The 15,434-nt window shown below is 40.9% G+C and overlaps 2 protein-coding genes across 2 annotated transcripts in view; both read left to right on the top strand.

The window, feature by feature from the left end:
* LOC116020192 (protein FAR1-RELATED SEQUENCE 5-like) overlaps window positions 1-12,511 on the top strand; it is a 22,528-nt gene extending 10,017 nt beyond the window's left edge. The window contains exons 7-8 of the mRNA XM_031260671.1: window positions 10,253-11,087; window positions 11,212-12,511. Of these exons, the coding sequence (XP_031116531.1) occupies window positions 10,253-11,087; window positions 11,212-12,511 (2,135 nt within the window). The remainder of the gene's footprint in view (window positions 1-10,252; window positions 11,088-11,211) is intronic.
* A 703-nt stretch (window positions 12,512-13,214) lies between these two features.
* LOC116020193 (protein FAR1-RELATED SEQUENCE 5-like) lies at window positions 13,215-14,147 on the top strand. Its single transcript, XM_031260673.1, has one exon. It carries the CDS (start codon window positions 13,215-13,217, stop codon window positions 14,145-14,147), a length of 933 nt encoding a protein of 310 aa, XP_031116533.1.
* The last annotated feature ends 1,287 nt before the right edge of the window (window positions 14,148-15,434 follow it).

Here is a 15,434-nt window from a genome sequence, read left to right on the forward strand (position 1 = left end):
TTTTCTTGATATGATGTAAGCTTCCGCAGCGTTTTATTACGGATTTTGTAAATAATGTAAGAGTTGAAAATTGGGGTGTTACAAATGGTATCAGAGTTAGGTATGAAATCCTTGTTTTGGGCAATAGATTGTAAGCTCAGTTACATAGTGGAGATCAGAGCTTATTGACAAACCTCATGGGAGGGCTTAAAGTGCCATGGCCCAGTGGTTTTGTTTATGTCTCCTTGACAAACCTCATGGGAGGGCTTAAAGTGCCATGGCCCAGTGGTTTTGTTTATGCCGTATGACATGCAATTCATACTGAGGGCGAAGTCTATTCGCCGGGTACTGTATCACTCGTAAGCTGCGGTTTGCGGGGGTGTGCACACTTAAGTATGGTTACTCATGAAATATCGGGCAAGATTCGTTTCAACGAGCCTAGTTAGGCCAACTAGGATTCATTGTAACGATCCGGTATAGATCCAGGGGAATTGATAAGATACAGGGGGATGCCAGACATTGACCCCGAGTCGAGACCCAAGTGGAAAGGAGGGGACAAGATTGGTTGCTCCTAAGGCCTCAAGCTCTCAAGTTAAGGAAACTAAGGATATATTTTTTATAATGAAGGGTAGTTACGCTGTAACTACGAGAGAAGAGAAAGGTGTTAAGGGCTAGCACTGAAGTATGCTAGCGAATTCGTTTTCTTGAGATGATTAGTAAGGAAATTTCCCTGTGATGAGGGACTGAAAGGAGAAATGATGAGTGGGAAAGATTAGAAGTTTTACAGCAGAAAAACTTATGATTTTCAATATCTATTTGTATTCTCAAATGATTTTGTCTTACGAGACGAGTGAATTTTGATTCACTGAACGATATACTATTTTCCAAATGATTATGTTTTCAAACCTTTGTCTACTTTTGAGTGACATCAGATTTCCTTACTTAGCCGTCGCGCTAACTGCACTTCAATGTGTTTCTTATCAGTTGCAGATTAGTGTGGGCCCCTGTAGCCAATGAGCTCGGAATAGAAGGGAAGTACAGGTTGAGGTCTACTCATTGATGTAGACAGGGATTGTTATTAATGTTGTAAGTTTAGCCTGTGCACTTAGAGTGGAGTTTGTCAAAGAGGTGATAGAATTCACTCTAGGTGTGGCGGTAGCACCCGGTTTTCTGTTGATATGATGTAAGCTTCCGCAGCGTTTTATTACGGATTTTGTAATAAATGTAAGAGTTGAAAATTGGGGTGTTACACTTTCCTTGCTTCATTTCTTCCCCACCACGAGCAAAAACTCTCCCAAGTTAAAAATATACACCTTCTAAGCATTTCCTTCCAAGTTTCTCAACTCTTGTTAAGGATCTTAAGTCATTTCCAAGGTAAGAACATACTCTTCTTTTGCTATTTACTTGTTTAATGAAGAACTTGTTCTATTTTGAAGAATTTCTCCATGGGTTTTTCTTGTGTGACATTTTTCTTGAGATACATTGTTATGGGATGACTTGATAGACTTGTATTAAGCCTACATTGCCTCTATACACTAGAAATTCCATGTTTTAACATCTCTTTGTGACTAGATCTTGAAATAGTTTGATTTGGGTATTTTCTTGTCATGATGAGATCCTTGTTGATATAGTGAGCTTGGTGGGTAAAGTTTGCAACTTTCCTACTCTATAGGCAGTACATTGCTATATTCCACTAGTTATTCAGTCCAATTTTAACTTTCATGTTGCTTCCATTTTTCAACCTTGAGCTAGTCTAGAGGAAGAAGATGAAGTTGACCATATGTTGACCTTTTGACTATGAAATGAGTATGGAATAGAATGAGCTAGTTCTTGCATGTATAGGATAGAATTGTTGATGGATATTGATGTTGTGTATATGGTAAGTGTGAGGGTGAAGGTGGTAAAACGAAGAGTCAAGACTCCCCGAGTGTCGTGTCTCTCAAGGATGGCGAATGGGAACCGAATTGGTGTGTTGGCATCTAGGAGGTTGAAGGAAAAGAGTTACAAGAATGGCTAGGTGTTGGATTCATTGGTAAGAGGGTAAGGTTGATAAAAGTTGTGTAAAGTAAAGAAAAGTAAAGTGGAGATTGGGGCTTTAGGATTTTCCATGTAGTTTATCTTTGGTTGGTTTTGCGAGTGCAAGTTGTGGAATAGACTAGGGAGTTCATGGCACACTACCAAGTGGCGTCACACTTTGGACTCCCACATCCTCATTCGGTTGGGGCATTTCATCGAACACTTTGTCTACCACTCCTCTCGGGTCTTGTCCTTTCGGACTAAGAGTGGAGATGTGGGTGAGTTAGACTCGTGGGTGGCCGCTATCACGCGCACACTCACTTCCTTTGGGTTTGCTACCTAATGTGGCCACAAAAGGCACAAAGCTTGAAGAACATCATCCACACAAGTTCAACATCCAACAAGCAAGCAATTCACAAATCAAAGCAATAATATTAAACATCCACATAGATCTACCATGGGGCCACCAATCCCCTATCTAATCTACTCCAGCATACTAAGAAACAAGAAAAGGAAAAGGAAATTCAAAGAAACAAGTATTGAATTAGAAATTGAAGAGAATGGTTACCACCCCTTGAAAAATGGAATCTTACAACCTTGATCTTGAATCCCAATCTTCCTTCTTGCCCTTGATCTATACTAACTATGAACGGAAGGAATTTTCTCCCAAGAGGGGAAAAACCCTCTAGATCTATCTATCCTATTCTATCAATTTTATGATCTATCCTCCTCTTTTCTAGGTTTTGGGCAAAAAGGGATTTATATAGGTGACAAAGAAAAGGAACAAATTTCCCAAAATAGCCCTTGGCCCGACCACGCTTGCTCACACGCGTGTGAGTGGCGTGGTGGCTCTCTGGAATAATTCCACTCCCAGCCACATGCGTGTGAGGCTGCGTGGGGCGTTACTGCATGTTGACTTGTTCGTCTTTTGCTCCATTTTAGCTTCAAATCCCTCTTCAACCTGTGAAATACTTCAAAACTCTTTATGGAAATGTTGTTAGAAGAAATTGATCGCATTTGAGCTGAAATGCATGCAATTGTTGTAATTGGATGTCAAAACAATGTGTTTTTATTATAATAAAGACCCCTTATAAGTGCTATCCTTGGCGCTTATCAGATATCAAAATGATGATTGCATGCAATGAATTCTTATGATCTTTTCTTTATTCGACTCTTCAACTAGGATTATCACATATCGGCCAACCGTTTGGGTGTTCTCCTAGGATTCTACGATGAGGAAGACCAGTTAAAGCACTGGTATCGAAGATTAAGGCATGACTTTGGAGATAGGGACATTTCGAGAAAGTATTGGTCGATGATCGCAAGACAAGGAGTCGAATGGGAAGGGTCAAGGGTAAGAGTCTCTCAAATTGTGAGAGAGGACTTAAAGGTTTTATGAAAGGTGATTGCTCATTCATGGGAAGGAAGGCCTGAGACCTATGATCGAGTCTCAAAGGCGGAGCTGTTCATGCTATGGAGTATGGACACAGGGCACTCGGTGAATATGAGCTCGATTTGCAAGAACTTGCTTGTTGCACAACAGCAAGAATCGGCCAGGGCAATCTTTGTAGGCCCGATGGTGACGAGATTGTGTGTCTCACTAGGGCACCACATGAAAATACACTAGTTCGAGCACAGACTTCCAGGAGCGAACATAGTTCCTTTATCTCACGAAGATGTCGCAAAGCTTCACTTAAGACAGCTGGCGCGAACGAGGGTAGATGATGAGATGGCGGAAGATCATGCTGAAACGCCAATGACATCCTCAGGGTTCACACCCTCACCCATGTCATTCCTTACCCCATCCTCAATTGAGCTGTACTCGCCTGTGGATTCTTCGATGTATTCTCCACCACCAAGAGAGCCTGGACCGTCTGTACCTCCACCACAACCTGAAGAGCAAAACCCCAACTCCGCTAGCTTCAACATCCCGAGCTGGTTCACCCCAGTTACTGATTGGAGATCCCTCCAAAATATCCAATATCAATTGCACCTGGAGCAAATGCAGAAACTGGACGAGATTTCGAGAGAGATTAAAGAAATCAAGAGAGCATGAAGAACGGAAGAAACTGAAGAAAGAAAAGACGAATTTGATGATGATGAGTTGTGACCTGATAATTCTGAACAAATGATTATGGACAATCTCTTTACTTTTATTTATATTTTTAGCTATATTTCTGGTTATGTTTTATCTTGCACGTTTTGTCTAGCCAAAGACGTTAAACGTGGCGCTTATGGGAGGCAACCCACAAATAAGGAGAAGAAGGGACCACTCCACCAACACCCAGAAAAAACCAATCTTGAAAGGTATAATTTCAATTCTTAAATTATTTCTTTACCTTTTCTCTAACCAGATTTTGTAGGGCAAGTATAGATTGCAAAAATTCTCGATAAGGGATGCGCATTGTAAGTATTTCTTTTATCCCTTTTAGATGCCCTATTTGATTTAATTGCTTTATTTTCTAGAATCGCAAATGAAGAGCTGCATAACATTGTTGTGTCGGATGTAGTCTGTTTATTTAGAATTGTTTCTAGCCCAATTCACACTTTTAAGTGTGGAAAAGGGGCGTGTGTAGAACCCTTGAACATATATCCTTTTTCCTCCCTTCCTTATGGAAACATCGAGGACGATGCTTACTTTTAAGTGTGGAAATGGTGTATGCTTCTTGAAACAGTTGATTGATTAAGTGATAAGGTATAGGAACCTAGAGGGTGTGTTATTGCCAATACTATTTAGGAGGGCTCCAAACCTTGTGCCAAGGATTGAATGTCTTAAATATGCTTTGGAAGTTTCACCTTGCACTAATTTGCACATTCTGACCCAAATTGAAATTTTTTTATGAGTGCTTGCATGCTTTCACCTTGTATTTTGTTTGGACCTCAGTCAATGATCTCTCGAAGTGGGAGTGTGAATCCTTTGAGTTCTAGAAAGATAAGAATAGTGAAGCCTGGAAACTGAATTAATCTTAGCAAGACATGGGGCAAAAGGAGAGCCTAAGTGAGCTTTGAGTGAAAACAATCCCTTATCCCTAGAAAAAGGCATGAAGGGTTGATACGGAGAAATGTGAATAAAGGCAAAAGGCCATTCCTTGAGATAAAAGCGAGGTGAGCCATCTTGTCTGGATAAGGGGTAACCATTGCACCGTCTTCAAAAAAGCATGGAGATCCATGTGAAGTCGGTTACCCCGAAGAGATCTTGAAAGATGAGAAAATAGAGAGGATGTGAGCCACTTCGCTAGGATTCAGGCACCCATTGCACTGACCTTCGAAAAAGCATGGAGGATTCAGGCACCCATTGCACTGACCTTCGAAAAAGCATGGAGGATTCAGGCACCCATTGCACTGACCTTCGAAAAAGCATGGAGCTCCATGTGAAGTCGGGTCACCTGATGACGTTATCCTAGGAAGTGAGAAAATAGAGTGATCGCCCAAGCCATGGCGATGAGCGGTCCATGTCCCTGCCCTCACTTATATAATGTAAAGAGGCTTTGGCGTTAGGTTGGAAATTGGTTAAGGGGTGAGCATCAGTCCCACTAGTTAGATCGGCTGGAGGCCCCTAGAAAATACAAAACTTTTTATGTCAAATCTATCTCCTGAGACTTCACTTCCTTAGCATATTTCTTACATTTGGTTGGCATGAGTTTAGCGGTCTTGGTAGATAGTGTAGGGGATTTCACCCACTCAACTCCGAACTTGGTAGATAGTGTAGGGGATTTCACCCACTCAACTCCGAACACCTACAATAGTGTAGGGGATTTCACCCACTCAACTCCGAACACCTACACATCTGTAGGGGATTTCACCCACTCAACTCCGAACACCTACACATCAGTAGGGGATTTCACCCACTCAACTCCGAACACCTACACATCATTTGATCGGTTAACCATGAAAGAAAGAACTATTCTTGGTGCTTACATGATTAGGGTTTAGAAAAGTATGCTTGCTTGAGGACAAGCAAGGTTTAAGTGTTAGAAAAGTATGCTTGCTTGAGGACAAGCAAGGTTTAAGTGTGGAAAAAGTATGCTTGCTTGAGGACAAGCAAGGTTTAAGTGTGGAAACTGTATGCTTGCTTGAGGACAAGCAAGGTTTAAGTGTGGAAACTTTGATCTTGCTTGAGGACAAGCAAGGTTTAAGTGTGGAAACTTTGATAAGCATTGAGGACAAGCAAGGTTTAAGTGTGGAAACTTTGATAAGCAACAAGAATAACACTTATAAGGGGTCTTTATTAGATTAAAAGTGCATCGTTTTGACATCCAATTACAACAATTGCATGCATTTTAGCTCAGATGTGATCAAAATCTTCTAACAACATTTCTAGAAGGAGTTTTGAGGTATTTCACAGGTTGGAGAGGGATTTGAGGCTAAAATAGAGCAAAAGACAAACAAGCCGCAATGCAGTATCGTCCCACGCAGCCTCACACACGTGTGGCTGGGCGTGGAATAATTCCACTAAGCTCCCACGCCCACCACCACGCGTGGAAGCAGGCGTGGTCGGGCCAAGGGCCATTTTGGGAAATTTGTTCCCTTTTGTCACCTATATAAATCCCTTTTGCCCTAAACCTAAGAGGAGGGGAAGAATAGATCAGAAAATTCATAGAATAGAGTAGAATAGATCTAGAGGGTTTTCTCCCCTCAAGGGGAAGATTGGGATTTCAAGATCAAGATTGTAAAGATCCCCTTTCTAAGGGTGGTAACCATTCTCTCCAATTTCTAATTCAATACTTGTTTCTTTGAACTTTCCTTTCTTTTTCTTGTTTCTTTAAGCATGCTAGAGTAAATTAGATAGGGGATTGGTGGCCCCATGGTAGACCTATGTGGATGTTTAATATTATTGCCTTGAAGTGTGAGTTGTTTGGTTGTTGGATGATGAACTTGTGTGGATGATGTTCTTCAAGCTTTGTGCCTTTTGTGGCCACATTAGGTAGCAAACCCAAAGGAAGTGAGTGTGTGCGCGATAGCGGCGACTCACGAATCTAACTCACCCACATCTGCGCTCTTAGTTCGAAAGGACGAGATCCGAGAGGAGTGGTAGACAAAGTGCTCGATGAAATGCCCCAACCGAATGAGGATGTGGGAGTCCAAAGTGTGATGCCACTTGGTAATGTGCCACGAACTCCCTAGTCTATTCCACGTCTCTCACTCGCAAATCCATCCAAAGATAAACCACATAGAGAAGTCGGAGGCCCCGATCTCCCCTTTCCATTTATTTTACATAACCACTACCAACCTTTTTACCCCCTACAAATGACACCCAACCTTAGCAAGTCCCGCAACTCTTTTCCTTCAACCTCTTAGATGCCAACACACTAATTTGATTCCCATTCGCCATCCTTGAAAGACATGACACTCGGGTAGTCTTGACTCTTCGTTTTACTACCTTCACCCTCACCACCATACAACACATCGTTCAGGAGGCGGTCGGGATTATTCTCCACCAAGGCGTTTGCCTTATGGTGGAAGATCAAGGTGGGAGATGTCTCGATCATATTCTCCTTACCACCCTCTTGAAATGAACTATGCTCATGGTTCCAGAATCTAGAATAGAAGGATCTTAAATCATTGTCTGTCAACTATAGTGTATCGTAACGGACCTTTACTTGTTTTTGTGTCTTTCTTGCTACTCGTATTGAAGCCCTTAATATATTTGAGCAGGTTTTGGGTGTAGATAGGAAAATAAAATGAATATTTACAAAAAAAAAAATTACCCTACAACGTCGGCTAGTCTTATTAGCCGACGTTGTAGGGTAATTTTTTTTGTTTTTAAATTACCTACAACGTCGGCTAGTCTTATTAGCCGACGTTGTAGGGTAATTTTTTTTGTTTTTAAATTACCTACAACGTCGGCTATTTGTAAAGAGCTGACGTTGTAGTGTATTTTAGTAGTTTTCAAATTACCTACAACGTCGGCTATTTGTATATAGCTGACGTTGTAGGGTATTTTAGTAGTTTTCAAATTACCTACAACGTCGGCTATTTGTAAAGAGTCGACATTGTAGGGTATTTTAGTAGTTTTCAAATTACCTACAACGTCGGCTATTTGTAAAGAGCCGACGTTGTAGGGTAATTTTTTTGTTTTTAAGTTACCTACAACGTCGGCTATTTGTAAAGACCCGACGTTGTAGGGTATTTTAGTAGTTTTCAAATTACCTACAACGTCGGCTATTTGTAAAGAGCCGACGTTGTAGGGTATTTTAGTAGTTTTGAAGTTACCTACAACGTCAGCTATTTGTAAATAGCCAACGTTGTAGGGTATTTTGTTTGTTCTTAAGTTACCTACAACGTCGGCTATTTGTAAATAGCTGACGTTGTATGTGTACCTTACAACGCCGGCTAACATTTAGCCGACGTTGTATGTGTACCCTTACAACGTCGGCCAAATCAACGTCGGATTTTAGCCGACGTTAAAGTGTCCATTTAGCCGACGTTAAAAGCCGTCTGTGTAGTAGTGAAAGAGGTAATCTTCCATGTTACACTAAAACCTACTTTCACTCATGAATCTATGAATATTATTTGGTGTTGTGGAATCCTGTGGAATTTCTTTGGGTTTAGCCTTTGATTTGTTGGATTGTGAACCTATATTGTGGATCTATTGACTTGTGTTCATTATCCTTTCATTGTGATGAGTATGAGTATTTGTTGTTATGGATTCCATGTATTATTTGATCTCTGAGATGTGTAATATGTGTAATCTGAACACATTCTATATTCTGGATTGGATTATCGTGTATTCTGTTCTGGTCTGGGAGTGGTGTACTGGGAGTACACTTGCGGTGTGTTCAGGTGGTATAATGTGTCTCGCCTAGGTAATCCGTGAGTGTCTTGTGGTCTGGGTTGGCGGAAGGGAGGACTCCGCTGGGGAGCCCCGTACCTTCCCACGGAAGGGTAAGACAGACTAAGGTGATCCGCGGGTGTGTTCCGCTAGTTAGGACGGTGGAGGGTGACGGGCTATTGTGTTCCGCCACTATGTTTCCCCAGTTCATTTTCGGGTTCTGTTCCAGTAACTATTTTATGGTCTATTGACTCTGTTGTTTCCTCTTTGATTCTGGAATATGTCCTAAACATATTGTTGAGTATTCTGCCTTGATTCTTGGGTATTTATTCATGATCATTAGTCGTCTATCTTGGATTATTGAGCTAGTATTGTGGTGGATTCCTCGTCTATTGTTCTGAGCATGTGCCGTGTCCATGTTTTGAATCTGAGTACTATGAGTATGGATTATCCCTTTGGGATTGACTATGTGTTTGATGTATTGAGACCTTGAGTCCTTATGAGTAATCCTTTGACTTCTTGAGTCTTGTGTACCCTTTGGGGAATGGTTGTTTGAGCTAATGCTCTATAGGTGGATGTTAGTATGAGAGGAATGGTTGGGCTTTGTTGCCTCTGTGATTGTGCTGATCCGACGGTGGTTGTGATATATTAGGATTAGGAAGTTTTATTAGCGCTAAGGTAAGTAAGGACTTTATTGTAATTTTAGGTTGTGTTATGTGCATGTATATAATCCATAATTCTATTGTTTTGTTAATTCTCACCGACGAGAAGATCGCGACGAGATTACTGATCGTAATTGCGAGGAAATCACAGTTGGGAGAATATCGAGCTGGAGAATTGGAGCTAGTCGCGGTGTGGAACTATGGATACTGGTATATTTTTGTATTCCAGTGTTAATTTAAAAAAATCTTGATTTAGATAGTTTGAATTTGTTATTATATGTTGATTGTTTTTTGGAATAATTGATGTATTTGTTCTAATGGCGATTTTCAGGCGACGGTGATGTGTGATGACGATGGTCTTTATGTTGTTTGTCCGTGGTGACGTTGTGGTGTGTTTTGTATGTGGTATGATGTATTTTAGTTGTGAACTGTGGTGGTTTATTTTAGTTGATATTATTGAATGGTGCATATTGGTATGTGTGGTGACGCTGTGGTGTGTTTTTGTATTGGGTACGGTGTGTTTTGTATTGAACTGTTGTGGTATATCTTAGTTGATATTATTGAATGGTCAGTTGTGTGATGTAGTCTGAGAACTAGTGCATATTAGTACGTTGCATGGTGTGTTTTAATAGGTATGTTGGTGTGTTTTGATTAGTTGTAGTATGAGTACGGGGGCAATGTTGTGTTGTAATTTGTGCAGTTGAATGGTGTGTTTTGTTAGAAATTTAGGTGCGTTTTAAGAGAGTAGTTGCATTTTTGTTTATTTTGGTTACTGGTGTGATTTGATCTATACACTGGTGCATTTTATTTAACAATGGTGTAGGTGTGAATATGAACTCTGCTAGTGGGGTTTGTGATGAAGGTTATTCCACAGACATTGGTATAGAAGGCAGTGCTTGTGATATGGAAATATCACCCGGTATGACAAAGTATTGGCGTCCAATTTGTGCCAACGGTTTGAAGCCTCATGTCGAGCAACAATTTGATTCCTTGGATAGTGCTTTTGGTTTTTATAAACAATATGCTGGCTCTGTTGGTTTTGACTGTAGGCAGAGCACAACTCGAAGGGGTAGAGATGGTGGTATTGTGTTGAAGCATGTTGTATGTAGTCGTGAGGGGTTCAAGCATAGCCATTATAGTGATGCGAAGAGGCGGAGGTTAACAAGTAGGGTTGGGTGTAAGGCTAAGGTAGTTTTTAAATTCATACCGAAAGGTTGTTATTCTGTGCATTTTTTTGAGGAACGGCATACCCATTCGATGTGTTCATCTATTGCTAAGCAGTTTTTAAAAGTCAATCGCAATCTTGAGGCTGGCCATCAAATTTTCGTTGCAAGTTGTGTTCGGGCAAACAATGGCCCTACTCGGTCGTATAGGTTATTCAAGGAGATTGTTGGTGAGTATTCTAATGTGGGGGCTACAAGTGTGGACTTTCAAAATTTCAAACGTGATTTAATGGCTTACATTTTGAATGGTGATGCTCAATTGTTCATAGATACGCTATTTAAAAGGCGTGAATTGTGCAAAGCATTTGGGTTTGAATATGATGTTGATGAGGCTGACCAGCTCTCAAGGGTTTTCTTGGCAGACGCAGTATCAAGGAAGAACTTTTCTTTGTTTGGTGATGTTGTTTCGTTTGATGCTACATATCGTACTAACAGGTTAGTAATCTGTTTTTTGTTTGTGCATTTTGTATAGAATAGTTGTGTATTATTCAATGCTATATGGTGTGTTCTGAGACGTGTTATTTTGCTAACTGTTTTTTCTGTGTTTTTCCTTATGTAGGTATAATCTGGTTTTTGTCCCATTTACTGGCATTGGTAATCATAAGAGATGCATCACCTTTGGTGCTGGGCTGCTTACGAAGGAAGACATAGACTCATACGTGTGGCTTTTAGAGAGTTTTAAGAAAATTATGTGTCATGATCCTATTTGCGTTGTTACAGATCAAGATCCAGCTGTGAAGGTTGCCGTTGCTCAAGTGTTTGGTGCGTCAAAACACAGATTTTGTATGTGGAATATAATGTGCAAGGTGGGAGAGAAGGTTGGACCAGTTTTGTCTAAGGACGAGGTGTTTAGGAGGAAGTTGAATTGCATCGTTTGGGATAATTCAATTGATCCTGAGGCCTTTGAGCTGCGATGGAATCAGATTATGGAGGAATATGGGTTGGGTGATAATGGTTGGTTTCGTTACTTGTTTGAGTACCGTACATTTTGGGCATCTCCATACTTTCATGATGAGTTTATGGCGGGTTTGGTTAGGACCACATCTAGATCGGAGTCTCAAAACAGTTTCTTTGGTAGCTTCTCTAATGGACACTCTAGCTTGGTTGAATTTTTGGTGCATTATGATAGTGCTATTGGTGCACAGCGACATGCCCAAGCAAAACTAAATGCTGATTGTGAAGCTTGTTTTCCCGTGTTGAAGACACCATTGGCGTTGGAGCGGCATGCCATGGGTGTTTACACAATTTCTGTGTTTTATGATGTTCAAGAGGAGATTTGTGCAGCTTGTTTTTCTTGTCAAGTGGTATCTTTGAGTGATTCTGATGGTTGCGTGTCTTACGTGATAAAAGATGGTGACCATCGAGCATGGGCTGTCAATTTAGTTTTGGATGATAATTGTGCAAGGTGTTCTTGCAAGATGTTTGAGAGGATGGGTTTGTTGTGTAAGCATATCTTTTTTGTTTTTAAAGATCGTGGTCTTGAGAGTATTCCTTCTAGGTATTTGGTGCATCGGTGGACAAAGGGTGCATGTTTGCACCCAATATTTGATATTGATGGTATAGTTGTTGATCAATCTGCGAAAGTGGAGAACGTTAGGCTGCTTACTAATCTTATGTGGTCTGATATTTATGCTTGTGTGGGGTTCGCTGATGGTAATATTGATCGTTTGTCACAGATACGAAGCGTTATTAATGATCAAAGGAAATTATTTCTTCAAGATGGGAGTGATAATGGCAGTAGCATTGCTGTTGGTAGCAAGCAAAGTGTGATTAATTCGTTTTGTGGGTCTGTGTCCAAGGCCTCTTCAGTGGAAATGCACGACCATGTCAAAGCTAAGAACATGGGTAGTGGTTGTTAGGAACATCATGTAATAGGTTTTGATGATACCAACTGTTAAGTAGAAATCCCCAAGTCTCGACACATAGGCAAAACGCTGTAAGTTCGACAAGTAAACCAAGAGCGAAAATACAACCGGGTAACTTTGAGCTCAACTCGGAAAATATTTAAGCTTGAGGGAAATTTGTTTGAACATCTTAGAAGTCTCGTGTGTTGTAATCATATAGACAGATCAGAAGAAAGCATGGGACAACACTGGAGGAATAAGGGTCTGCGAGACATCAACTAAGTCTCGAGACATAAGCAGAGTTCGAGAGGTAGGACCTCTCGATACAGTTATCCAGTTCGAGACATAAACAGAGTTCGAGAGATAGACCTCTCGATATTTGAGTTCGAGACATCAAGTAATCAAGATATCAACCTTGGTCTCGATACACTAACAATTCTCCAACAAAGCTGAATGACGGTCATACTTAAAGTTTGGAGAAGGAGAATATCATGGAGATGGAATAATGAAGAGGTGCCGAACGTGAAGATTTCAAAATGGGCGGAAATGGATGACACGTCAGATTTCCACCACAAACGGTCAAAAGGTGCACCAATGCTGAAGTGGTCTGATTCCCTACAAACAAGNTAAGGACGAGGTGTTTAGGAGGAAGTTGAATTGCATCGTTTGGGATAATTCAATTGATCCTGAGGCCTTTGAGCTGCGATGGAATCAGATTATGGAGGAATATGGGTTGGGTGATAATGGTTGGTTTCGTTACTTGTTTGAGTACCGTACATTTTGGGCATCTCCATACTTTCATGATGAGTTTATGGCGGGTTTGGTTAGGACCACATCTAGATCGGAGTCTCAAAACAGTTTCTTTGGTAGCTTCTCTAATGGACACTCTAGCTTGGTTGAATTTTTGGTGCATTATGATAGTGCTATTGGTGCACAGCGACATGCCCAAGCAAAACTAAATGCTGATTGTGAAGCTTGTTTTCCCGTGTTGAAGACACCATTGGCGTTGGAGCGGCATGCCATGGGTGTTTACACAATTTCTGTGTTTTATGATGTTCAAGAGGAGATTTGTGCAGCTTGTTTTTCTTGTCAAGTGGTATCTTTGAGTGATTCTGATGGTTGCGTGTCTTACGTGATAAAAGATGGTGACCATCGAGCATGGGCTGTCAATTTAGTTTTGGATGATAATTGTGCAAGGTGTTCTTGCAAGATGTTTGAGAGGATGGGTTTGTTGTGTAAGCATATCTTTTTTGTTTTTAAAGATCGTGGTCTTGAGAGTATTCCTTCTAGGTATTTGGTGCATCGGTGGACAAAGGGTGCATGTTTGCACCCAATATTTGATATTGATGGTATAGTTGTTGATCAATCTGCGAAAGTGGAGAACGTTAGGCTGCTTACTAATCTTATGTGGTCTGATATTTATGCTTGTGTGGGGTTCGCTGATGGTAATATTGATCGTTTGTCACAGATACGAAGCGTTATTAATGATCAAAGGAAATTATTTCTTCAAGATGGGAGTGATAATGGCAGTAGCATTGCTGTTGGTAGCAAGCAAAGTGTGATTAATTCGTTTTGTGGGTCTGTGTCCAAGGCCTCTTCAGTGGAAATGCACGACCATGTCAAAGCTAAGAACATGGGTAGTGGTTGTTAGGAACATCATGTAATAGGTTTTGATGATACCAACTGTTAAGTAGAAATCCCCAAGTCTCGACACATAGGCAAAACGCTGTAAGTTCGACAAGTAAACCAAGAGCGAAAATACAACCGGGTAACTTTGAGCTCAACTCGGAAAATATTTAAGCTTGAGGGAAATTTGTTTGAACATCTTAGAAGTCTCGTGTGTTGTAATCATATAGACAGATCAGAAGAAAGCATGGGACAACACTGGAGGAATAAGGGTCTGCGAGACATCAACTAAGTCTCGAGACATAAGCAGAGTTCGAGAGGTAGGACCTCTCGATACAGTTATCCAGTTCGAGACATAAACAGAGTTCGAGAGATAGACCTCTCGATATTTGAGTTCGAGACATCAAGTAATCAAGATATCAACCTTGGTCTCGATACACTAACAATTCTCCAACAAAGCTGAATGACGGTCATACTTAAAGTTTGGAGAAGGAGAATATCATGGAGATGGAATAATGAAGAGGTGCCGAACGTGAAGATTTCAAAATGGGCGGAAATGGATGACACGTCAGATTTCCACCACAAACGGTCAAGAAGTGCACCAATCCTGAAGTGGTCAGATTCCCCAAACAAGGAATGATGGGAATATAAAAAGACTAACTTTTACCAAAAGGCGAAAGTGGAGCATGGACTCAAGAAAAGTGAACTATGGAATATTCACTACAAGACAAAGAGGTTCAAGTTACAAGATCACCACTCCATGAAAGATGCTGAAAATATGCAAGACCCATGATCAGCATGGGAGACAAATTTCAAACGGAATAATTTTCCCTCCAACGGAATTATTCCTCTACTCTCATATATAAGGACGTAAAGGCACAGAAGAAAAACAAGGGATGTGGGGTTCGAAATTCTTAAGAAGTGTCTGTCTAAAACGTTCAAGTGCAAGTGCTTAACTTGGAATATCATCCTGATATTCAAAACAGCGAGAAAACACATCTTAGTGTTTCAAGAGAGTTACAGAGCTTAAACTGTTATACATCCAGAAGGTGACCAAAGCTGCTCTACATCGAAGTTGATTCAACGATAGCTTGTGGTCAGATTGGAGTCTGTTACATTCAACTGTGACAACCAAAAAACACCTTGCTTTGGATTAAGCAAGAGAGGTGGAGTAACCTGGCAGCTGTCCGAGTGAAAGAAACCTGAGGCTTGACGCGGGCTTGGTGATCAAAGATCAAGTGCTCGAGAGGTGGAGTAGCTGGAAGCGGGGAGAAAGACCTTGGAGAGGCGGAGTAACCTGGGAGCTGTCTTG

This window comes from Ipomoea triloba, chromosome 5 (genome assembly GCF_003576645.1).
Source record: "Ipomoea triloba cultivar NCNSP0323 chromosome 5, ASM357664v1".
Taxonomy (NCBI): Eukaryota; Viridiplantae; Streptophyta; class Magnoliopsida; order Solanales; family Convolvulaceae; genus Ipomoea; species Ipomoea triloba.

What these genes read in the sequence shown, in the direction of transcription:
- LOC116020193 (XM_031260673.1), top strand. Translation starts at nt 13,215, where the DNA reads ATGGAGGAATATGGGTTGGGTGATAATGGTTGGTTTCGTTACTTGTTT.